This window comes from Nesoenas mayeri (assembly GCF_963082525.1).
Source record: "Nesoenas mayeri genome assembly, chromosome: 1".
Taxonomy (NCBI): Eukaryota; Metazoa; Chordata; class Aves; order Columbiformes; family Columbidae; genus Nesoenas; species Nesoenas mayeri.
The window spans coordinates 116,859,290-116,886,064 of NC_137541.1; the positions used below are offsets into that span (position 1 = coordinate 116,859,290).

Genomic DNA, 26,775 nt, shown 5'->3' on the forward strand with positions numbered 1-26,775 from the left:
ATTCTTTGAAACTAGGCCTGCATGTGGCTTTCAACACCTGAATTAAACCTGCCTACAAAGTGAACAAAAAATTCAATAGAAAATTTCTCTGTATTTCTAGAATTAGTCTTAAAATATCCCTCCTTCCCCTCCCAAAAGCAGATAAATGGGCAAAAATAAATGAAAACAGAAGAAAAAAAAAAAAATAGAAAAGAGGAGTTTCATCTAGGAGAAAGCCATCAAATTACCTCTGCCCACAGATAACATAACCAAGCAGAGAAGGCACACACACTTTCTCACAACTAAAACACTGTCTTTAAAGAAAAAGATAATGCTGGGCTCACTAGTTTTATTTCTGAGATACTCCAGGTTATTACATTTCTTACATTAAAAAAAAAAAAAAAAAAGAAACTTTACATAAAATGTTACAGATGTGTGAAACCCAATATGCTCAGCCAGGTGTTCTTATAAGAAATATACGTTCCACTGTTTTTGTGTAGACCTCAATCAACTTCTCAAAGGAAACAAAAATTGATTCTTACAATTGGATGCAATGGAAGCTTTTCTCCCCGCAGCCTGCATTAAATAAGCTAGGTGGGAGCATAGCTACTTTTCCTTATCTCCTAGGGAACAGACCAAGGGGTCTGGGTGGGCTAAGACTGAGGAAGTTTCTTTCCATTTAGATTTCATTAAGAAATACATACTTTATTTCCAGTTAATTTTTCTTACTACTTTCATCCTCATGCTACTATTAGGTCACAGCTGTCAGTCAATTTTCCTGATCAATAAACAGCCCTTGCGAGAGCTTTCTTTACCGTTCCCTTCGACAAAGATCAATTTGTAGATTTACTGTACATAATCCTGCTTCTTTTAGGCTGTTGCAGTACAAATATTATCCATCTTCTAATTAAAAAGACGTAGTTACAAACTTCATTCTTGCAATTAATGCCAGGTCTCTGGCACAAAATGCCAGATGCCTGGCTTCTTAAAGGTTCAGATGTATTCCTCTCAGTTCCCCAAGTTCTCACTTACAAATTGTCAGCAAGAAGGAGAAAAAAACAAAAGATGTGATGTCATTTTGCCTTGCTTAAATTGGTGGCAACTGAGAGCCTCACAGATTTTTCATTCTCTGACTGTGTTCTAATTGAGATACAGAAAGAAGAATGAATGCAGTTTTATCTAGTCTTTCAAAAATTCATTTAAGGTGTTACACTATATACTACAGACAATGCCCAGAGATACTGCCCTTAGATTTGCAGAGAAGCATTTCAAAAGCTTAAATAAATCATATTGCTTAGCCTCAGTGCATATATCACTGATCTCACAGAAGAAACACCACCAAATTCTATAACTTTTGATACAGCAGTCACTTCTGAAGCTGCTAATTAAATCCCAAGACAACTGGATCATCACATTTTTTATTCATGAACAAGACCACAGCAAACTGTGTTTTAATAAGCACAATAGTCCTGAAAACAAATGACACCCAAGAGGGCTGTAAAATTTTTTTTCTGCAGATCTACTGTAGATAAGTATGTAAACCACTAACAATAGTTCAGATCTGTGGTCCTAGTTAAAAGTATTGTGTGTATAAGACTAAGTATTCACCTTCAGTGATGTGCTGCAGACTGGGTTCACATCAGCATTCTCCCCAGGGACAAAAATTGCATATGATAGTTGTGCTAAACTTGAAGAGAGCACAACACGCATTTGGACACCTCTAGCCAGTGCTGCTGGCAGATGAATGGATATGTGAAAACTCCATTCTTTTACAGGGAACTTAACTGAGGTAATGAAAGAGTCAGCAATTCTCTGTCAAGAGCCTGTCCGGTGAGCAGGGAGGGGATGCTTCATGTTTCACCCAGCATTTTAACCTGAAAGACTCCCCTGGATACGCAAAATGCCAAGCCTGCTTTCTGGTGCTGAGGAAACAACTAGCAGGACTTACTTTGATTGTCACCACACGAGGAATGTTTCAGGTGCGATACACTGTCAAAATAGCCAGCTAACTATGCCAGCACTATCCACACTCTGCACTGAGACAACACAGAGATTAAAAGGAATAAATGTCACTACCACTTTGTAGCAACCATGTTATAATCTGGGGAAATTCCAGGAACACATAGAAAGTTCTGGTGGAAAAAAAAAATCTGGAAAAAACTGACAAGAAGTATCAATGGCAGCGAGGGGATCTACCACAGGCTAGTGACCAAATTTTGAGAAACAAGCTATGTTGGTCTAATGTAGCCAGTAAGAGGAGTATTCATGTTGCCATGTTTTCATGCAAGCTATCTATCAGTGAAAACAGGACCAGAGGGTGTTCAGCTGGCACCACAGCAGGACAAAGGGTAGATCATCCTAATTGTATGTGAAGGAAATAAGTTACAAAAGATTAATCTGGCAAAGCAGACATATGAAGAAATGTTTCTTTACACAGATTTAGGGTAGCAGAGCAAACCAGTTCCACAGTTATCTTACTTAGCAAAGGAACCTGTGTTACTTGTTATAACCTCTGATTAATTTTTGGTTTAAAATACGAGAAATTTACATGGCTTTTGGGACTGCATGAAAGTGCAATTCGAATCAATGAAGAAAATATGTTGATAATTAAACCTTCACAATAATTGACACGTTTTCATATTTCAACATTTCTTTCCAGAAACTGTTACATGACAAAGGTAAAAATTGCCTGGACTACCTGTACTTTGGTTTGTTTTTCTAAGACAAGCTGTCATTTAGTGAGGAAAATTAACAACACCAATCAAAAGTCACAAATCTACCTATTTAGGGTAGGGCTCTGAATCCTCTCTTGGGCAGCTAAGGAAAAGTTTTAAGAAAGAAGTTTGAGGAAGTATTTTACATCTGCTTGCCAGTTCAATGGTAGCACTGTTAGGAGATGATGACTTCTCAGATAGTTCTGCTTTTGCTTCTTAAATCTGGATTTATGAACCTAACGTCATTCATGCTATTGAAAAGCAATGGCATTCAGACAGCTGTTTCCCTACCAAATACTACTGGCAGAGCTATACTAATTTTCTCACTAAGGCTGATGAACCAGTATTTACACAAATTAAAAGAGCATACTAATCTCCTTTCAAATGCCGTGAAAAGGGCTGCTTAACAAGTAGAGGGAAAGAAAAAAAAAAAAAAACAACGCAGGGCAAGAAATAAAATCTGGACTTTCTAAAAGATATGATACACAATATAAGTGAGACCAAAAAAAATATCACAATAGAACATGACATTAAAAAAGATTAAACAGGAAAAAAAACATACAACCCAATCAAGCTGGTAAAGCCTAATTAGCAAAGACCCACCCAGAGATGAACAAAACACATTCTTTTCATTTTGTAGTACAAAGAAACTGCATATATTACTTGCATTAAAAAGCCTCTAAAATAAATTTAATTAACTATGAAAGGTTTGATTTTGCCTCTGGGTATATGTAAAAACAGCGGCTGATTTTACAAGATACACTGTGATGCCTGGTTGTGTAGCAAGAGAAGAATTAAAATCTTTAGGTTGCATTGCCTGTCTGGGTTCAGAGAGGATTTTATGGTTCAGAATTTGATGAGATTTGGCCACAGTCACAAAGGTTGGGTCAGCAGGCAAATTCAAATTCACATGGGGCAACAGACCTTTGTATATTTTGGAATCTGATTTGTAAGATATGACTTGAGAGTACTAGTTAAATTTCAGGGAGCACACAAGAACACTGTCCATTTTCAGGGAACACATGGGCAAGCCACATGGCTGAAAGTAAGAGATCTGTATGGAATGTATTACAGTTATGTGAAATACAAAAGGCTGAACATTATTACACTGATCTGGCCACAAAATAATACATAGGATTACTATGTACTGTTGATCTTCCAGTTCTTCAACTGCAAGTAGTTCTTCAGCTATGATCATATTTTTCACATCAGCTCTACCACAACAGAAGTAATTGTGGACAGTTACTATAGCAAATCCCTTTGAGAAGACACTTCTTTCTTATAACAATTCAAGAGGAAAAATATTGGAAGACATATGGCAGACCACCTTTTCTCTATTGCTGTTTTTAAATCTGTCAATGTTTTCTTTAACCTTTGATCAAACACCAACTACTATCTGGCAAATATTTTACCAGTAATTGCACAATGGCTTTTCATAAGCGTATAATGAAACACAATGTTAATTTCCTCAGGACTAACACAGAAATTTTCCCTTCTGTGTGAGTGCAACAGTGCTCTATATTAGGAAAGTACAAAGGGTGCTCTTTTGAAGAAAGCATAGTACAAATACTGAGAATATGTGGGCTTTTTAATGTTTCTGTCTTGTTTCAGATTTTTAACAGATTGTTTAGATCTTCCTCCACAAGAATGCTTGACTCCCAGTACCTTTTGCAATTACTATTACAATGTGTTTTGCTACTCCGCATGTTAGTTTCCCCATCAGCAAAGTTATACAATCTCTTGCAATTCCTTCAGTCAGGATAATATTAATAATTGCCACTGGTTTAGGTAGCCCATCCTGAGAAACTTTCACCCTGACTGAAGATACTTCTAGGACTTCTGACAGGGACTTTCAGACACCTTGGGTAGTCTACATGAGAACTGATCTGCACAGAAGAGTCGCAGCTGTACTGTTCATAAACAATTAAGCTTTTTGAGAGCTTTTAACTAAAAGCTTAGTCCTGAACCAAGGTATCAGCTAACAGGATCTGTCTACAGGATACCTATGTGTATGTGCATGCATAAATAGTAATTTGGATGAGTTCTTCATTACCAACATATTTATTTTTCTCTGAGAAACTCAGATGATGCATACATAAACAGGTATACTCCACTGTAGCAATGAGAGAGGAGATCACTACAACTTACCTGTCTACAGCAGCATGTTTGAGAGCATCTTACCTTGACATGGTGTATCAGGTGCTCAACTTCGTTCACTTTATACGTCTCTATTCCTAACTCCTTAGATAACCGCAAGAGACGATTTTGTGTTGGCCCCACATAAGCTCCTCCAAGGTCCACATATTTAACATGCTTATTCTGGTTTATCACACACAACACACAAAGGGAGAAAGAAAAAATGAATATTAAAAAAATATAAGCCTTTTGTAAATAGCACACAACTTAAAAGAGCAACCCAGAGGAATTCTTCAAGTGAAACACTCCCAGAGCATTTTGGCCAAAATTCCTCTTTCCATTGAAAACTTCAGTTATTTGATAGAGTTCTGGTGTGGTGATTACCAAGAATCTCAGTTCTTGCTCTGTCAGGCATCTCCCCAATGACTAGTTCAAAACAGACTGTACTAGGAAGTTGCACAGGTAATATTTTCTAATGAGCAGACTGGGAGGGGGTCTCTAGAGTCAAAGTAGGGCAGAAGGTAAAGCAATGAAGGGAGACATGCTAGTTCTAGTTCCCAGCCACCCCTGTCATTCCTCCAGCCTCCGTCTCTCCTCACAACGCTTGTTATGGTTCAGCTCAAAGCTCTTCACAGCACAGCTGCCCTTACAGGTGGGGTTTTTTTTCATAGAAATTTCTCCAGTGTTTCCCCAGGAAGTGATTTTGAAACTTAGCTAATCACGTTCTCCTTCCTGGAGGAAAGAATTGATGACTCCAGAACCTGCAGATCACACAGAAATATTCCCTCCCCAGTGTCATGCCAGTCTTTCCCTACTCTTTCTGGTACAATATCAGGAAATTTCCCACCTCCTATTGCTCTAGAAATATATGTATAATTATACACATGTGTAGTTTATACTATATGTATTTATATGTAGTATAGATGGGTTTGAAGATAATTACCCTTATGGTGAAAGTTCTTCCACCAACTCTGTCATTGGCTTCAAGCAACACCACATTCAAGCCCCACTCAGTCAGCAGTTTGGCTGCTGAGAGACCTAAAAGATAAAAAGAAAAACAATATAAAGGATACTTCCGTATGCGCACCACATGGCTTTTGTGACTTGACATGTTAAACACTCATATAGGTATACATCCAAATACTGAATTTTTCATTCAAACACTTTGCTGGAGGGTGAGGAATGTCCGGAATTTCAAAAGCTTTCATGAAGCTTGTTGTTTCTGCTTTCCAGCTCTGAGTATTTTAAAGTACATTAGCAAAGTTACCATATAGTTGGGCCACAGATGTCTTCTCCTGAAGAACACATGGTCTGACTCCAAAGAGTGTGTGCTTGTGTGTGGCAACAAAAAGAAACAATATGGGTAAGTGTATCCAGAAAGAATGTTTCATTCCTCATCCATTTTCTCCATACACTTCTATTTCCATCTTTCAATTATTGAAGATGAGATACCAAGAGAGGGAACAAGGGCGAACACAGGAGGGAACATCTCATTTTAGTTCTGGTGCCATAAATCCTCAATTCCTCAATAATTACAGAGAAAAATATTAGTGTCAGACCCTGCAGCAAGTACATCAAGCCACTATAGGAATGAAGGAAACTAGAAAGGGTTCACGACATAGAGGGAATACAGCCCACAACCTCTAAGCTTAGAGGCTGGCACATATAAACAGAGATTTGTATAAACTGAGGTTCTTATTTCAGACACGAGTGAATTTCTAGTGGGATGGCAAGAGAGATATTCTAGGGGGTTGCATCATCCTCTTGAACTGGTAGGATATGTTGAAGAAAGTTCAACACAGACCAGGCTAGAGGTCACACTCATACATCATAATTTAGCTATCTTTTCTATCTCCCTGCCTTGTCACCATCAGAAGGCAACCAGTTTCCCCTAGGTGTCCTAGTACAGGTTTTTGAGAAGGAAGAGTCCAAGGAAATTGTTCCAAGTATAAGACAGCAATGAAAGAAATGGCAAAAGCACTGGTAGGAAAAAGAGATGGTCAAAGCTAGTATGACATGACTGAATGAAATGATAATGAAGAAAATATAGCAGCCCTGGATAGAGAAAGAGTATTAATGAGAGCTACTAGAAGAGTTACAGAACATCCTGGTTGCCAACTAGTGGCTTAGGAGTAGGTCCTGTTCCCAGCACTGCAGTAAATACGTAGCACTATGTTGGCTAAGTCACTTAAACTCTTTGTTTCCTCATCTCTAAAAGACAGACAATGGTGTAGACCTTTCTATCTAAAGGATTTGACATTTTCTGAAGAAAAGCAGCAGATGTTAACATTAAAAGTTCATACTGTCCTGTTTTTATTTCTGGCTTCATGGGCTTATTTATCTTGGCTTTTCACATAAGTGTTAGTGGGAAAAACAGAAATGACACTGATAAAGGTCTTTCCACACTTCCTTCTTGAGGAAATTATATTGCAAAAACATCTGGCTGCATCAGTGGCCTTGACTACACTCACAAATATTAGAAGATACTAAAGAAGAACAAAATACAGAGAACAGTCACGGTATGCAAACACAGACCACCCCTTCAAATAACTTGCAAAAAGTAATTGGAACCTGAAGAAAAAATAGACAACAAAACTCCTAAATAAATATAGCTAACCAGTTAAGGGAAAAACAAACAAACAAACTACACACACACACACACACACACACACAAAATTAAAAAAAAAAAAAAGTTGCTCTTCAAAAAATATGAGTATTCCACCAGTTGGGAGAGGATCAATAGTAGTTATTAATAATTTGCAGCGTGAATACTTAACTTGAAGGATGTCGTCACTGAAGGTTTCTGTTGGCCTGTCATGCTAATAGTTATTGACTAATCCATTAATAACATTCATTTACCAATACTGATTAAGGAATACAAAATTTGGCTTTATTAAAATCTGATGAACAAATATTTCAGTACAGTTGGGAACAAAGGCAGTTTATTCCCAAGAGCTTAACAGATAGGTCTCAAGACTCAACTGGAGCATAGCCGGTGCACGCAGGTATCAGCCCAGATACCATCTCCTTGTTTCCTTAGGCACCTTTTATCCATCCTATTGCACCTACCTACTATTTACTCCCTACTGTTTATTTTGGGGTAGATGCTACCTTTTTTTTTTCTCTCCATGCATTCCCAGATACACCTGTTAGAGATGGATAACAGTTTACTCTTTCCTGGTACAAATATACAAAACAAACAAACAAACAAGAAAAACCCAACAGTGTGGAGAGGAGGACTGGGCTCTAATACCTTGCTACTCCATGCCCATCCTCCAGGAGATCAGATCTCTATAGAGGAGGATGTGTCCTTGGGGCTTGACTCCATAGTGGAAATTGCAGTCTATAGGCTTCCCAGACTAAGCACCACCTGACCACTTTTCCAGGGCTGGTGATCCACCCCCTTCTCTCATCTACATGACAGCTCTCTTCTGGTCCAACGTTTGCTGGAGAAATTACACAAATGATTGCTGACAAAGGCAGGGAATATAGTCAACCTCTAGCTCCTCCACTCCCTCATCACTAATGGAGATGTCAAACATGTAACTGGGGGAATCCATGACAGAAGTAAAGGCAGAGGCTCAGGAGGGTGAGATGGTACAGCGAAGGACCAGATTAGGTCTCATAGCATGCATAATACACGATAAGGCAAGACTGCTGTCACAGACACCACGTTACAGTGCAATATTGACAGGCAGAAATTTTGACATTTTTGGTATCTCACACATTTGAAATCACAGTGCTGCCATATATCAACCCGTACCTGTTCCCTGGAGCTGGACCCAAGATCCCAAACTGGTTCTTGAACTGTTATTATAGTAACAGCAAGAGAACTGGATGCTGCAGAGGGAGAGCTCCAAGTCAAAGTGATACAAGGACAGATAAGGTGCCAGGAACAGCAACAAAAATATATTAAAATGGAAATTAATACTAGCACATGAATACTGGGGCATGAGGCTAAGGTTTGCTTTTCAGAAACTAAAAATTGCTGCAGGAAACTCCTATAAACCTCTTTTCTGGCCAAGAGTCAGTGTGGCCTCTCTGTGCTTAATACCCCAATTGTCACAAGCAGAGCATGCAGGAGGTCTGTGAAGCAGAGCCTGGAAAGATCTGTCATACATGATGCAAGTTATAAACTTCTTGAGAAGTTGAAGCCTTCACAAGTTTCACACATGTCGTCACTGTTTCTGCCTTACTTCTCACTCCTTTGCACATCACTAACAAAAGGCAGACCTTTAACACTTTCCACGTTGCTCCCAAGCAAGACAAACAGCCACATTCAAATATAAAGTTTATCCAAAAATGGGACTGATGCTGTTGCTACTCCCATTTCATCCGCAATGTTTTGTCACCCAATTGCACCTTCCACACCTTCCCAGGAGCATTTCAAAAGACGCAGATCTGAATTGCAATATGAGAACTCAACCACTTTCACCACCACTTTGCAGAGGACAGCAACTGAGTCCTGTTTCCACTGCAGGTCAGCCTTCCCCAAGGGGCAGAGAGCCATCTATATAGCGGAAAATGTATGGTTAAGCAGCATCTGCAGCTCTTTTCAGAGAATCGATAGGCAGGTAATTAATGCAAACAACAAAGAGGCCAAGATGATCAGTCTTATTTGAAGTCCCAGACAGAAAATACCATTATGCTTAGAGGATGTTTAACTGTGCAAGCCTTCATCCGTTACCATAGCAACACGGTACCCAACTGCAGCCACTCAAAGATACCAGTGAGAGATTGTCTCCTCCAGAATTTTATAAAGCAAGTTCAATCCACAAAAATCATTTCTCCATCATGTAGCATTTCACATTTACATGGATCTTACTCAAATATAAAAATCACAAGTATTATTTAATCTTCAGTGACAACTTATTTCTTTCCTGTTTGACATCTCTGTACCTGTTAAACATCTTAAATTGAACCATTTAATAGAACAGCTTTGATATAACCTCATTTCCTAGCATTAAAACCTTTCTTACAATAAAAGAACAACTAATTCAGATATTTTTAATTTTTAGAATAAAAAAATCTTAAATTTCTATGCCAGAGCAGAATTGGATTTATGAATGTGACAAGAGTTGCATTTTCCATCTGAACCATGTGTATTACAGGCTACAATGAAGCCCTAGAGTCAAATATAATACATGTGACTACCAAAACAAAAATTCAAAGTAATTTTATAAAAAACTGATTGAAATTTTGTAAAATCAGTCTGATTCTGCCTGAAATCAGCAAATTTACAGAAATAATATTTTACAGAATCAGACACAGAATCACAGAATCACAGAATGTTAGGGATTGGAAGGGACCTCAAAAGAACATCTAGCCCAACCCCCCTGCCAGAGCAGGAACATCTAGATGAGGTTACACAGGAATGTGTCCAGGCAGGTTTTGAATGTCTCCAGAGAAGGAGACTCCACAATACCCCTGGGCAGCCTGTTCCAGTGTTCCGTCACCCTCACTGAGAAGAAGTTTCTTCTCAAATTTAAGTGGAACCTCTTGTGTTGCAGTTTGAACCCATTATCCCTTGTCTTATCGCTGGCTGTCACCGAGAAGAGCCTGGCTCCATCCTCGTGACATTCACCCTTTCTATGTTTGTAAACAATAGCAAGGTCACTCCTCAGTCTCCTCTTCTCCAAGCTAAAGAGACCCAGCTCCCTCAGCCTTTCCTCATAAGAGAGATGCTCCACTCCCTTAATCCTCTTCGTTGCTCTACACTGGACTCTCTCCAGCAGTTCCCTGTCCTTCTTGAACTGAGGGGCCCAAAACTGGACAGAATATTCCAGATGTGGTCTTACCAGGGCAGAGTAGAGGGGAAGGAGAACCTCTCTTGACCTACTAACCACCCCTCTTCTAATACACCCCAGGATGACATTGGCCTTCCTGGCCACAAGGGCCCAGTGCTGGCTTGTGGTCATCCTGCTGTCCACCAGGACCCCCAGGTCCCTTTACCCTACACTGCTCTCTAACAGGTTGTTCCTCAACTTATACTGAAAGCTGGGGTTGTTCCTGTCCAGATTCAAGACTCTACACTTTCCCTTGTTATATTTCATTAAATTTTTCCCCGCCCAACTCTCCAGCCTGTCCAGGTCTCACTGGATGGCAGCACAGCCTTCTGGCGTGTCAGCCACTCCTCCCAGCTTGGTGTCATCAGCAAACTTGCTGATAGTACACTCTAGTCCCTCATCCAAGTCACTGATGAATATATTGAATAATACAGGCCCCAGTACTGACCCTTGAGGCACTCCACTAGATCCAGGCCTCCAACTAGACTCCACCCCATTGACCATGAGTCTCTGGCTTCTTCCCTTCAGCCAGTTCGCAGTCCACCTCACTATCCGGTCATCCAGTCCACACTTCCTCAATTTAGCTGCAAGGATGCTGTGGGAGACTGTGTCAAATGCTTTACTGAAGTCAAGGTAGACCACATCCACTGCTCTGCCATCATCTATCCACCTGGTTATGTCCTCATAAAAGACTATGAGGTTGGTTAAGCATGACTTCCCCTTGGTGAGGCCATGTTGACTGCCCCTAATGACCCTCTTATCCTTGATATGCCTTGAGATGGCACCTTTCCAGGGATGGAGGTGAGGCTGAGCAGTCTATAGTTACCCGAGTCCTCCTTCTTGCCCTTTTTGAAGACTGAATTGACATTTGCTTTCCTCCAGTCCTCAGGCACCTCTCCCGTTTCCCAAGACTTGGCAAAGATGATGAAGAGTGGTCCAGCAATGACCTCACCCAGCTCCCTCAGCACCCACGGGTGCATCCCATCCGGACCCATGGATTTATGGATGTCCAGGTTGCCTAACTGCTCCCTAACCCAGTCCTCATCAACTGAGGCACAATTCTCCATCTTCCTGCCTTCCTCTGGGGCCTCAGGGGTACAGGGCTCCTCAGGACATCCTCTGGCAGTAGAGACAGAGACAAAGAAAGCATTCAGTTACTCTGCCTTCTCTGTATCTCCTGTCACCAGGGCACCCATTTCATTCATCAGTGGGCCTACATTGCCTCGAGTGTTAGTTCTATCTGCCATGTATTTGAAGAAGCTCTTTCTGTTGTCCTTGACCCCCCTTGCAAGGTTTAATTCTAAGGAGGCCATACCTTTCCTAGTTGCCTCCCTACATCCTCTGAAAATAGCCTTTTATTCTTCCCAAGTGGCCAGCCTCTCCTTCCATGATCTGTAAACTCTCCTCTTCCACTTGAGTTTGCCCAGCAGTTCCCTGTTTAACCATGCAGGTCTCTAGGCTCCCTTCCTTTACTTCCTGTGTGTCAGGATTATCTTAGCATTTACCTTAGCATTTCCACAAAAATTTTACTAGGAAAGGACATGATTGTAAGTTGCATCTCTGATACTTCTCTAAATGATACCTCTATCTTGTTCTATTTAGTCATATTTTTGATAGGATACTTCTCTCATTCTCTTGTTGGCTAGACAACCAATACACAAGAGCAAGCCCATCAACAAGATTTTATTTCTTACTTGAGCTACACCCAATTCCCTTGCAGTGTGCAAGGGACAGGGTGGGTATCTTGGAGGAGGATAAATTATAAAGCTGTAAAATAATGTTCCCTTCTGAAGGTATTCCCACAGGTCCTGATGTACCTTCCCTATTATTCACTACTTTATCATGTTCCCCTACGTTTATTGTCTCCCTTTAAAGAACAACAATAAAAAACTTTTATCTTATATATATGCAATTATACAAATCATCTACAAATTCTAAATGTAAATTCATGTAGAGGGCAAAGAAAGAACCTCTAAGACACTGGCCTTCCTTTATATAGCTTCTAAGATGGCTATCAAAAATTCATTTACTTTATAAACTTAAAAATGTCTCTCTCCAACTGAAACTGTAAGTTGAACAGAACAAAAGGTTGCCATCATACTGGTACTGTACTTACTTGCAGGTCTTACTGCAGGACTTGCATGTCTCACACCTGGATTTCCTCAGATTCATGAAACTGACTGATATTTTCTCTCCTCCTCTTAATTTATTTATCTTAACACCAAAGATATGTTTACAAAGTACTGCCCAGGGTGGTTTTAACACTGTTAACAGATGCCAGGCACTTGAGACTTGCATACAAACATTGGCTGCACACATAGGTTAGACACATCTAAGATTTAAAAGAGACAAGGAGCCAATTTTTACCTTTGTTGTGCCTTCACAACTTGGATGTACATCTGTGAACAAGCTCTACACTGGCTTGGTTAATTGCTGACAGCATCCCTCTTGACAACACATGTTGAAACAGGGGCTAACACCTGGTTTTCCTCAGTGTATTTATTTGCAGTCCAGCATCTGCGCACCCAGTCATCCTCCAGGCAGCCAGCTCAGAGCCCAAGGGTGTCTGCGCAAGCAGCGGCTGCTGCAATTACCATGTAAATAAAGCCCAAACTGCTGAGTTTCTTGAAGACTTTTTCCTTGCTCTCAAACTGTTCAGCCACATCTAAATCACTGCAGAGATGTCGCGTAACAGATGCTGCTTCACCCAGGCCCAGCAGGCAGAGCATCCCGCAGGACGAGAGTCTGAGCCTGAGCACTCTTGATAAAGTCCAGGGAAGTACAAAAGATGTAGCACAAGGCTCAACATGAGGATTTGCCACAAAATGCACCTTGGAAACGGCATAATGACTCAGCCTACTGAACAAGCACTGTCCTCTACCTTGGGGTGAATGAAGAAATTGTGGGATGTAAAAATGTTTCATGAGACTGATAGCAAGAAAAGGAAACATATTATAATTTATTATATATAAACATGTAAGAGTTGAATTCAGGGTCACTAAGGTAAATGAACTCAAGTATTTCTTACTGTAAGTATTCAAAAATATTAGTCAGATCACCTTTGTCCATCACCATTTAACATCTTGAAGTTCTTATTTTAGAAGTCTCAGAGATTTGTATTTGTCTTCTTGATTTTGTGTCTAAGTCTCATTTTGACCAGAGCTGAAATGTCAAGAAAAATCAGCAAATCTGTCAAAACCTGCACAAAGTTATGGAAGCCAGCAACTTCCACAAGTTCCCTCACTGTTAGTTGTCTGCATACAGTAACCCTTACCTACCATGTCTGACTCTTAATTTCTCAGAAATACATACAAAATGCACATGGCAAATAAATGAGATTGACCAAAACTGCTGCACTGTACCCTGTGAAAAAAAATCCACCTGTTTTAAGACCACAGAACTTCTGAGGAGACCCTTTTTGTTAGTGGTCAGCACAATTCCAGCGTTTGAGCCAGAATAATAGGAAGAAATGAAGAGGAGTCTGTCCCAAGCAGTTGAAGTAAATTTTGAGAGATGCAGAAAAACACTCCTTCAGCCCGTAATAGTATCTGGGTAAGCTCCTACCATCTAGAAATTAGATCAGTTGATGGAAGAACCTTGTTTGCTGTTGCTTAGACCTAATTACTCTCAAGTTCAAATAAAACCCCTCCATATTTATACTCAGAGTTCTCTGACCTTCCTTTAAGAGACATTCCAAAAACAACATTTAAGTTCAGTGCCACCAGCACAATAGAGTTTGCATCCTGCTGTGATACTGATGAAGGGCAGAACCAGAGAATAGGCATGTACTTATCTGCAACTAAGCAGACGTTTTGCAATGGTGGGTTTTCTCCTTCAAATCTTCCACAGTTTCTTTATTGCATTACTGTGTTATAAACTGCAGTTTAATAGCATTGTTTTTGTTTTTGTTGACTGTTCTAATGAACAGAATCCGATTACTGCTCTGCCACTGAGAGATTGAACCTGGCACTGGTCACCTTTATCTCTGTCACTCATCATTAGCCAGCTAAAATGTTTTAATTGAAATAATGGCTTGAGACAATAATGCCTGTAAGGCATTATAGATAAGGACTGTGAGGAAAAAAAACAAAAAACAAAAACACCACACCACAACTATGGACCCAGGGTCTGGGTGAGTTAAGGTGATACAGCATTTTTGTAGCTTTCCTCACATTATGGAAAGGTCAGGGGATTTTGCTCTTCTGAAGAATACTATCCATTTATAAATTGAAGGAACATGCTCAGAATTTTAATAGGAGCACTACAACAGCGATAGCTAAGAGAACACTACTTGAAACAGTTTACAACAGGCTGGCACAACACTATCAAAAATGTTGAGCATGCACAAGAGAACAATAGTCAGTTTTCCTGCTTCATTGTTTTCTTCTTTGTAAGACAAGGTACACAGCTCACAGATTGGTCCAAGAATTGTCTAGGTGACAATACTTCTGAAAAGCAAAGAGCTACAAGGACAATGAGCTACTGCCACCCAACAATACCTTATATTAACTTAGTCTCTCACCTAAATCCGTATGTTTTCATGGGGAAGGTAACCTTTTAACTTCTCTAATTTGGGCCACCTTTACAAAGGTCCTTTAGATACCTCACTCAATCTCATGGAAGAAAGATATAGAAATTATAGTTCAGAACCTAAAAACATCATAGAGCTGCATGTCTGTAAATTGTCACTCTTGGTTCTTCTCAATGCCTTACCTCCATGTGCTGAACAGTACAATGAAAGGTATCAAAGCCACTCTTTTTTATGCATGTTGTCTGACTGTGGGAGGAGATACTCTCTCTTCCTAAGCTGTATCACTGTGCAGCAATGAATGCCATTAAAATTAGTATTATTGTCTACAACATTAGAGAATTAAAAAACAAACAAACAAAAACCAACAAAAAACAGTTTCAGAAACCTCAAGGAGCAAAAAAAAAAAACCCATTATCAATCTGTCTATATGTTTAAAATATACATTTACATAAAATATTTGTACAAAGGACATAACACTTCTGCCTAGGATACGGCACTCTATGAGCAAAATCCCCCTGCTGGAGCAGGGGAATTGGACTAGATGATCTTTTGAGGTCCCTTCCAATCCCTAATATTCTGTGATTCTGTGATAATTTATTTCTGTTAGCATTTAATTGTCTAGCTGAGGCAAAGAGTTTTTCTCTCTGAGCACTGGTTCTGTAAACTGTCACCAAGGTCGGTATGAGTGTCCCCATGAGTTAATACAACTTTACACAAACACAAGCTCTAGTACCAACTTTCTGTGATCTCTCTTCCCTGACAGTGCTCCCAAATGATTCATTTGCAGTATTTATCCAGCAAAAACCCAAACAACAACACCCAAAAAAACCACCATACCACAACCCCAAAACACAAACAGACAACCACACACCCACATTTAATATGTCCTTTGTTATGGCCCCAGGATACATTGAAGAGTTAAAGTTGATTGCATCATCATAATTATTATGATTATTATTGTTATTGTTATCTGTAGTGCAGTATTATCTCACATTTTCAATGTCAGGGCCTCCTTTGGCTTAGGTAGTCCTATTCAGCTAGTTTACAACCTTGGCTGCCTCAAAACACAACAGAGAGAAGAAATAAAGGAGATAAAGATAACTGAAAGACAAGGTAGTACTACAACAAACATACAATAATATTGGAACAAACAAACTTAGCACAATGAACTGGCTGAGGCACTATATGGGTAGTTTACTAAAAGCATCCTTTTAGGGATTATTATTACAAAGAGATATAAAAGCAAATAGAATACCAGTTAGATTTACTCTGAAGAAAAGTTTTGCCTTCCAGACCCAGCAATGTTGGAAAAAAAAGGCTAAGCTACATCTGGAAAGTTTTGCATAATTATGCAGCAGTTGCCTCAGAAGAGAAATGCTTGTCTGTTTTGCTAAGTCTTGCATGTTCTCAAGCAAATAATTCATTTTTTTCAGTCTCCTGAGAAAAGTCAATGCTCAAAACACAAATATGAGAACTTAAAAAAATAAACAGACTATCATTCCCATATCTAGACGTTAAAGAGTATCATGCAATTTCCCAGATTTCTCAGTACCTGATGACCCACAAGTATCGATCTACAGGTCACTTCTCACAGCAGCTAGCAAAGCCCCCCAGCAGAGCCACCGTGCACTCATTCCACAGCTATCAATTTCTTTTCATGTTTTCCTTGATCTTCAGCTAAATATTTTCACCCAGTTGCACCTAATAATTATGGATTTACACTGAGCATATCTCAGTATTACTTTCAAATATCCACAAAGCTGTATCCCAGTGACACTATGGAAATTCCTATCATCACCATAGCACATGTATACAAGTAGGTAAGTGTATACACATGTGCACAAGCAGGCTAGATACCACCAGCTTGTAAAGCTTACAAGGATTTGTGAATATTTTATCTATTAGAACTGAAAAATGAAGATAAATCCCACCACTTACCAGCATCCTATATAATCACTTACAATGCCAGGCAGCTTTTTGCTGCTATCCCAAAATGACCACTTCATTTATTGACAGGCAGCTCAGGATGAGCTGAGATATCAAAGGCTGAGAACATACATGTCATTCAGAGAAGTGCAAAAGGGAACCACTGAATAAGGCAATCTCCAAATGACTGTCTTCTTCCCATCTCTAAGTGCAGGCAGAAGAAAGTTCAAGCTAAACACAGCATAAAAACACCAGTGTTAAGAAACAAAAATACTACCATTAGATTTGTACCATTCTGATATGATGTGTGAGGAAAAAAATAAGGTGAAGGAAGAGCACAGAGGGGAAAAAAAAGAAGTATCTGAAGTGTAAAATAAAATAGCTTACACTCTCTACTTTCCTAACTGTGCTCACTTTTTAGCATACCTCACTGATTCAACCTCTGGCCAAGCTAGCCTGATAAAAAATCAACTCATATTGAAACAAAAGAGGTGTGTTTCTCCAATATTTAATTCATTCAAACACAGATCTATCACTCAAGCAAACAGGATGCAAGTTTATATGCAAACTATCCAGATAATCATGATGCACAGTATGAATCGACTGCTTGATCAGCTGTTGCCCTATGCAGCCAACCGACTAGACTGCATTCAATGTTTTATACATGAATTATACTATCAAAATAAAGACCAGCTAGCTGAGAGTCTACATAGGCATCTTTCCTTCCCCACCCCCCTCACTCTCAGCTGAGTTCTAGGGTGGAAACTGAAAAACATGAAGTTGAAAGTAATATTTCTAAGATGAATAGGTTTCAAAATAATTAAAACTGCATGGAACTCTTTAACCACCTGAACCATGAAGTGACAAACAGTAGTCACCATCATAAGCTAATCTTTGTGACTGGAAGATGCCAGAGGCTCTAATGAACCACAGCCAGACACTTCAGTGTCAAGCCAGTGCTAAAAAATAGCACATCTATGGTGTATTTTGCCATATACAACTGTCACCAGTAGTAGCTCATGATGTCTCAAACTTTCTAGACTGGATTATCCCCTCTTCCAGGGATGGTCTGCACTTTGTGTTCCTCCATCCTGTCCCCTGTCCTCTCTTCTACAGAACCACACACAGACCTCCTACAAAAAGCCTGATCCCCATAATTTCCTTGACCAGTTCCATGTTCTCCATCCTCAGCAACTAGTGCTCCTGATGCCATCAGGAGCCCATCCTTCCTTACACCAAGTCCATGCAGTTGAGTCCCATGGGTGGGTTGGGGACAGCAGCCCCACATACTTGCTAGGAACATCTTTCTGACAGTGGGAGCAGCACAAAGAAAGACAGGGGAGAGAGGAAGAGATGTGGGAGAAAAAGATGAGTTGAATTCCCTCAAGCAGCTTTGTCCCTGAAAATGTTTCACTCTCTTTCTCCATGCATGCTTACTCTTCCCATAAATAATATTAACATGGTTGCTTGACTAAGTCAATGCAACTCCTCTGTGGCTCGAGAGGCACTTTCCAGCATCTGTGTTTTAGCTTATTCAGAACTCAGGATCTCCACAACTGAGATGTTGATGCTCGCTCCTCTTTCTGTTCCCTTACAGCACTCCAGCCCCAAATACTGTTCATAATAATGGTTTGTGGAGAAAATACAGTTTTTAAAGGACTTCACACTGACATTACGTTTAAGGAAGCTGTTTGAATAGAAAATTGACAGGACAGAACAGGTTGCACAAAATACAAGTGCATGAGGGGGTTATTTAAAAGAACACTAGACTTTCATGGTTTCAATACCAACGTGCTGTAGTACACTCACATTGACCACTAAAGTCAAAACAAACAAACAAACAAACAAAAACAAAAACCACAAACAAGGATCATACAACACTACATAAACCTTAGAATCAGTCTGTCAGGAAATAAAGCTAGTCAATTAGATGAAGGATTATATTTTGACAAATCATCTCACAAGGCAGCAAGAACCTTAACATCTAACCTAAGTTTACAAGGATGAATGTATTGAGTATTGTCCAGGCACGAATGAGGAGTGAGTTGAGAGTCTATGGGTGAGAATTAAGGGGAAGGCTGGCAGGGATGATACTGTTGTGAGTGTCTATTACAGGCCACCAGACCAGGGTGACAAAGTTGATGAAGCCTTCTACAAGCAGCCGAGAGCAGCCTCACAGTCACAGGCGCTGGTTGTTGTGGGGGATTTTAACTTCCCTGATGTTTGCTGGAAGGACTACTCAGCCAGCCACAGCCTAGGAGGTTCCTCCAGTGCATTGATGGTAACTTTCTGTTGCAAATGGTGGAGGAGCAGGTGAGGTGCACTGCTGGACCTCATCCTCAATAACAAGGAGAGTCTGGTTGAAGTGCTAAAGGTCGAGGGCTGCCTTGGTTGCAGTGACCATGACATGTTGGAGTTCAGGATCTTGTGTGGCAGGAACAGAATAGCAAGCAGAATTGCAACCCAGGACTTCAGCAGGGCAAACTTTGACCTTTTCAAACAATTGCTATGGGAAATCCCATTGGCAAGGCTGCGTGAAAGTAAAGGGGCCCAAGACAGTTGGTTAGTGTTCGGGGACTGCTTATACCAGGCTCCAGATCAGAGCATCCTGACACACAGGAAGTCAAGGAAGGGAGCCAAGACACCTGCATGGTTAAACAGGGAACTGCTGGGCAAACTCAAGTGGAAGAGGAGAGTTTACAGATCATGGAAGGAGAGGCTGGCCACTTGGGAAGAATAAAAGGCTGTTTTCAGAGGATGTAGGGAGGCAACTAGGAAAGGTATGGCCTCCTTAGAATTAAACCTTGCAAGGGAGGTCAAGGACAACAGAAAGAGCTTCTTCAAATACATGGCAGATAGAACTAACACTAGAGGCAATGTAGGCCCACTGATAAATGAGGTGGGTGCCCTGGTGACAGAAGACACAGAGAAGGCAGAGTTACTGAATGCCTTCTTTGTCTCTGTCTACTCTGTCAGAAGCTGTCCTGAGGAGCCCCGTACCACTGAGGCCCCAGAGGAAGTCAGGACAATGGAAGAGTTTGCCTCGGTTGATGAGGACTGGGTTAGGGAGCAATTAGGCAACCTGGACATCCATAAATCCATGGGTCCGGATGGGATGCACCCGTGGGTGCTGAGGGAGTTGGGTGAGGTCGTTTCTGGACCACTCTTCATCATCTTTGCCAAGTCTTGGGAAAGGGGAGAGGTGCCTGAGGACTGGAGGAAAGCAAATGTCACTCCAGTCTTCAAAAGGGCAAGAAGGAGGACCCGGGTAACTATAGACCGGTCAGCCTCACCTCCATCCCTGGGAAGGTGATGGAACAATTTATCCTTGGTGCCATCTTAAGGCATATCAAGGATAAGAGGGTCATCAGGGGCAGTCAATATGGCTTCACCAAGGAGAAGTCATGCTTGACCAACCTCAGCTCACATCAGCTTTTTATGAGGACATAACAAGGTAGATGGATGATGGCAGAGCAGTGGATGTGGTCTACCTTGACTTCAGTAAAGCCTTTGACACAGTCTCCCACAGCATCCTCACAGCTAAACTGAGGGAGTGTGGACTTGACGATCAGGTAGTGAGGTGGACTGCGAACTGGTGAAGGAAAGAAACCAGAGAGTCATGGTCAATGGGGTGGAGTCTAGTTGGAGGCCTGTATCTAGTGGAGTGCCTCAAGGGTCAGTACTGGGGCCTACATTATTCAATATATTCATATATATATATATTTTTTTTTTTATTATTCATATATTCTATTAGAGAGCAGTACAGGGGAAAGGGACCTGGGGGTCCTGGTGGACAGCAGGATGACCACAAGCCAGCACTGGGCCCTTGTGGCCAGGAAGGCCAATGGCATCCTGGGGTGTATTAGAAGAGGGGTGGTTAGTATGTCAAGAGAGGTTCTCCTTCCCCTCTACTCTGCCCTGGTGAGACCACATCTGGAATATCATGTCCAGTTCTGGGCCCCTCAGTTCAAGAAGGACAGGGAACTGCTGGTGAGAGTCCAGTGTAGAGCAACAAAAAGGATTAAGGGAGTGGAGCATCTCCCTTATGAGGAAAGGCTGAGGGAGCTGGGTCTCTTTAGCTTGGAGAAGAGGAGACTGAGGAGTGACCTTGCTATTGTTTACAAACATATAAAGGGTGAATGTCACGAGGATGGAGCCAGGCTCTTCTCGGTGACAGCCAACGGTAGGACAAGGGATAATGGCTTCAAACTGGAACACAAGAGGTTCCACTTAAATTTGAGAAAAAACTTCTCAGTGAGGGTAACAGAACACTGGAACAAGCTGCCCAGGGGGGTTGTGGAGTCTCCTACTCTGGAGACATTCAAAACCCGCCTGGACACATTCCTGTGTAACCTCATCTAGGTGTTCCTGCTTTGGCAAGGAGATTGGACTATATGATTTTTTGAGGTCCTTTCCAATCCCTAACATTCTGTGATTCTGTGATTCTGTGTGCAATAGTGCAGAACAGCAGAAGATCTGCAGGGTAGAACAGTTGTATCCTGAATACTCAGTATCCATACTATATTCATAATGTATTGCAAAAGAGGCTTTATTTCAGACTAGCTGTTGTATCTTACAGGTTCAACATCCAGTTAGGGGCTGGAGCTCAAAAGGTGAGCTCCTAGAGCATGATTTCCCATGTAGTCTCATGTAAAAAGGAATCTGATGTATATTCTCTGAGGCTGCTTTGTGGTGCACACCATAGAGCAATAACTAGGATCAATTCGGAGATTTGCTCAAGGTACACGCTTGATCCACCCATACACTAATGTAAATGGATATCTACCAGCACCTGTAGTGTGATTAGGCTCTAGTCAAGTGCTAGACTAGATTCTGACAAATCTAACGAACTAAAAGCACCGCTGCAGGGGGTTGCCCAAGTGAAAAATGAACTCAGCTTTCTTAAAAGAATTCTAAGCTTCTCCTGGGTCTAATCTTATTTGTCAAGAAACATGCAATTTAGCAGTACAGATAAGAAAATGTTGTGGACTTTGCGGTTTGTAACACTAGTATCAACTGCCACCTATACATTTGGGTTCTCCACCAGTTATTTCAAAAAACCCAGGACTCCCTTGCACAAAGTTTTGCCACCCTGACTTACCTTCTTTTGCCTCTTCAAGGGCAGTTATCACATTTTGCTGAAGAGACAGAATGAACTTTCCCTAACACCACTCTTTCACAATGGTTAAATAAGATAATGGAAAAGCTTTCCTTAATGATGCATTGCTTTGACCCTTGGAAAATGAGATGGCTCCTGTATGTAGAACAGAAAACTTCTTATCAAATCAACTTTCAGACCAATTAAGACGTATCAGTCAGTGAATTACAACAGTGTCCCCGCTGCCTGGGCTACCAAACTATCTCACAACATAATGCAGCTGCTTTCTGTCCTGTTTACAGTGTATTGCCAAGTTTTATTTGAAAAATCTAGAAGCAGAATGGTTGTCTCCACCTACTTGGCTCATATTCCTTTGCAGTAGCTATGAGAGTAGTTGAATACAAAAGGAAGAACCCTATGATGGCAGATACAGAGACGGATGATTGAAAATATGAACGAAGATGTTCATCATGTAAACTGACAGGGAAACGCCCCAGATTCCCTCTGCCTGATTGCATCCCAGAGAGGGTGGTATCCCTCACAGTCCTCCCATGGATGGGTCCACTCCATTTCATCATGCACAGCTATTTCATCCATACCCGTATTTTGTTTGGTTTGGGTTTTTTATTTGCTTACTTGTTTGTTTTCTCTCCAAACTGGCATTACTATAGGACTATTAGATCGGTAGTGTTCTCCAAAACATAGTGTCTCCTTTGGCAAACTATTTCTGTCACCAGTGTCTCAATTAATTAAGAAAATAAGCAAGTTTGATGACACAACCTCATAGTTTTCACATGGATATTTCCATCCTCGTGCTTAAGGAGTCCTTGCAGGAAAAAAAAAAAATAAAGCTCTGAGCAAAGAAGCTGTCACGACACAACTTCCAGCTCCAGGAGGGCCTTTTACATTTCTGGTCTAAATATTCCTTAGTACCATGCATACTACAAACAGTGTGTGACAAAGTGTTTTCATGTAGCATTTTTAAGTCGGGAAATTTTCTTCTAAAATATTTATTTTTAATCTACAAGGTTCCCTAAAATGTCAAGGACTTCAGCAGTTTTCCTTACTAAACCAAATCCATCCCATAGTAAATCATCCTGTTCCTCAAATGTCTCTTTAGAGAAACCATAAACCATTCTTTTAGCCTTTAAATAAATTAATGACGACTAATTATGAATAGATCTTCATTAAATAACACTTAGATTAGCCAATTCTTTATTTTTATTCTTTGTCTTTCAACAAACCAAGTGGAATCTTCAGATAAAACATTAGTCACTTCAGAGAACAGTGACTGTCAGGGTTGCAAAGGCCTCTTCACTGCTATTCCATCATTAGGGTTTTTTTTTACTCTTCAAATTTTAAACCCTACTAATTAAATCTGGATAAAAAATGGGTAGAACCGCTGCCAAAGAGGGTCAGAACACTGCAAATGGACAGCTTTTACTAACCTAAATAAATAAACATAGTAGAGAGAGATGAATGGTGCATCTACAACACATTTGTTTGCATCCTCACATCAGCACAGCAACTCTGCTTCTTCTGTGCCTACCTGCTTTGCCTATGGCTGTTGAGGCTAACTCAAGCATGAGTTTGTACATGAGGTTTGTGCTGTTCTACAGTCATGCACCAACTGATGCCTTCCTCACCTAAAGGCAGTAACAGTAAAGACTCAGTTGGCTGCACCTCAGGCAGCTCAAAAACAGTGACTTTCTGAAGGAACGCACAGCAAATAAGGAGCAATAACAAACCTAGTCTCCAAGGAGTGACCCATTTTAAAAATCACGTACTTCATTTTCCAGTGGACAGGAAAAGAGATTTCTGCAGCAGTTCGGCACCTCAGCAGGAGTTTTCAATCAGAGCAAGGAGATACAAAACCCTACTTTCGTCACCTGGCTGCAAGGTCAATGATTAACAGAGAAGCGTGTTGGTAAAAGGCAGAGGTCAATCAAGAGTCATATGAAGTAGCTAAAGTGACTGAAGAGAGGTGTTTAATCATTAGTAATTTTTGTACATGTATATTATTCCAGCCTCTGTGTGAGGGCATGAAATCAGAGTGCTTTGAAGAAGATTTAGTGCAAAAGGAAGCAAATACACAACAGGTTCCTTACCACCACCCTGCCACTTGCCACTGTCTGTGAGCAGCAAAGAGCAAAGCACACAATTTAATATCACATAGCACTGCTTCTCTCTTCCAAGTGCTGTTTCAGAAAAACATGTGAGCTATGCAGGCCTGTAATGATTATATTCCCATGGCAACCATGAAAAACAAGGCTATATTAAAAGCTGTTACACTAAGTCTTTCACTCCAACTCATTCAACAGAAGGAACCTGTAGCACTACTCCTGGACAAAAACATGCCACTCCAAATGTTTCCCTTCGAAAGGCATGAACAGATAGTTACCACTGGTTAATTTTCTGTAATCAACTTTCACTGTGAAACACAGGACAAGTTAAAAATTGGCCATAACACTGTACAGAATAAATTGTGGTTTATAGAAAAGCCACAATTACTTTTTGCTAATCACATAAACATACTTGAAACATTCATTAATTATTTGGCAGTTTGTTATCTGAGAATCCTCCTTAGGAAATAATGCCAATTATTTTGTTTGCTACATTTTGTATGGCATTCAAATTGCACGCTGCATACCTTGATGTAATGGTTAAACAGACATCTAGATTTATATATAAAGTGAAACTAAAAGCTATGTAAAAAAAGGATTAATAAAACCATGTTTTGTAACACATATTGAGTAATCTGTTTGCAGTTTGACAAGAAATAGTAGTTGGATCTGTGGATGCATACATACTTACTATGCACTAAGGAGATTTACATACAGCACAGGAGCTATCACACTGCATACCTTCCAATATTAACAGGCCAAAACCCAACCATTTGATATGTCAAAGGCGCAGGGAAAAAACAAACAAACAAACAAACAAAAGAAAAAACCCACAACCACTACTGCACATAGACAATTTATTTGGACATGTGGATCTCAAAACAAAACACACAAGAGAGAGAGATTCACTCTGGGCAGGCCCGGTGTTCTTCCAGCCAGGATTAGATTAAAACCATCAGATTTCCACCCAGTGCAACAAGCCTTCCAGGCCTGCTGCTCATTTCTGCCAGGATGCTCATGCTCTCAAATCCATACCTGTGCTGAATGAGGAACTAGACATTTACTGCACAATTCAGCTGCTTTCAGGCATTTTTCCTTTATGCTGCTACCTGTTCTAAACAGAAGGCACCCCAAAATTTAAACTATTCTTTTGTGACAAAGGGTCTATGTATATGTGAGGCACACACAAGCCTCACCTGCCCAAATATTCCAGGGGCTCCAGTAAGAAATAAACAGGTTCAGGATATGCTGGAACTGGACAGCAAAAAAAACCAGAAAAATAAAATAATAAAATAAAATGAAATCATGAAAATAAATAATAAATAAAATAAATAACTAATAATAAAACAAACAATAAAAATAGTAAAATTATAAAACAGATAATGAACTAAATAATAAAAACAAATAGTTAAATGGTAAGACAAATAGTGAAATAAATAATAAACCAATAAAAGTCAAACATTAAAATAATAAAATATTGCCTGCAACATGTGTCATTCAGCCTGAATCATGGGGACTCTATTCAGCCAGCTTTACCGAGCTGGTTGGGATGCACTCGCACCTCGGGCTTCCCGGAGGAGACCCGCTCCGGCCGAGGAGGAGGCGAGCTGCAGCCCAGCCTCTACCCACAGCCGCCGCCGTGATGCTCCGTCCGCAACGCCGGTACCGTCACCTACCCCGAGCCGGCCGAGCCGGCGGCTGTGCGGGGCGGTGGGCGATGGCACCCAAACCGGGATGCTCGGCACCTCATGGACTGACAGGACCCCCCGCCGCTCCCCCAGGCCGCTGCACCCACCTGAGATGCCGCCCCCGACCACGATCACGTCGTATTTCTCGGCCATGGCGCTGCCCCCCGCACCCGCCTCTCACTCCCTCCGGCGGCGGCTCTGGTCCGTCTGTCGCGTCCCTCGGGCGGACCCCAACACTGCTCCGCCCTGCCAGTGGGCGACGCCTCCCGCCGCCCCGTGCGAGGCCGAAGACTGGCGGGGACGCGCTCAGCAGCGCTCCCGGGGCTGTGAGGACCCGGGCGGGGCCCGCGGGGTGAAGGTGCGCACTCCGCCGGGTGAGGATGCCCACCCTCCCGGGTGAGGGTGCGCACCCCAGGACGAGCGAGCGGTGCTGTTGCTGTTATCTCCCGGTGGTGGCTGACCCCTCGCATCGGCCCCACTCACCCACAGCGAGAGCCATGTGTGTTGCACTCATTTCTCCTACCTCTCAAAGTGTCTGGAAAGAGAGCACGCCCCTGGTTGAGGAGGGCATCCCACAAGGTGCAGAAGCTGCAGGTTGGCTGCTCTCCTCTCTCCAAAGGCTGTGGAAATGTTGGATGCTGCTTCTGCACCGCCTGTGATCACCAAAGGTGTGTCAGAGGGGACCTGCGGCTGCCAAGGCTGGTGGAATGGAGCTTGGAGGACCAGTTAGGGTTTTCCTTATGAGCGCCTCAAAACAAGCAGCATGTTGTGGCAATCACAGTTTGTGCTGTGCA

General features: G+C 41.3%; 1 protein-coding gene across 1 annotated transcript in view; it reads right to left on the bottom strand.

Moving 5' to 3' along the window:
- Window positions 1-26,149, bottom strand: part of LOC308047882 (amine oxidase [flavin-containing] B-like) — a gene marked incomplete at its 3' end in the record, with an annotated part of 49,239 nt that extends 23,090 nt beyond the window's left edge. The window contains exons 1-3 of the mRNA XM_080356688.1: window positions 26,089-26,149; window positions 5,773-5,867; window positions 4,875-5,012 (exon numbers count right to left, since the gene is read on the bottom strand). Coding sequence (XP_080212814.1) covers window positions 4,875-5,012; window positions 5,773-5,867; window positions 26,089-26,134 — 279 coding nt within the window. The 5' untranslated portion in view covers window positions 26,135-26,149. The remainder of the gene's footprint in view (window positions 1-4,874; window positions 5,013-5,772; window positions 5,868-26,088) is intronic.
- Window positions 26,150-26,775: the final 626 nt, after the last annotated feature.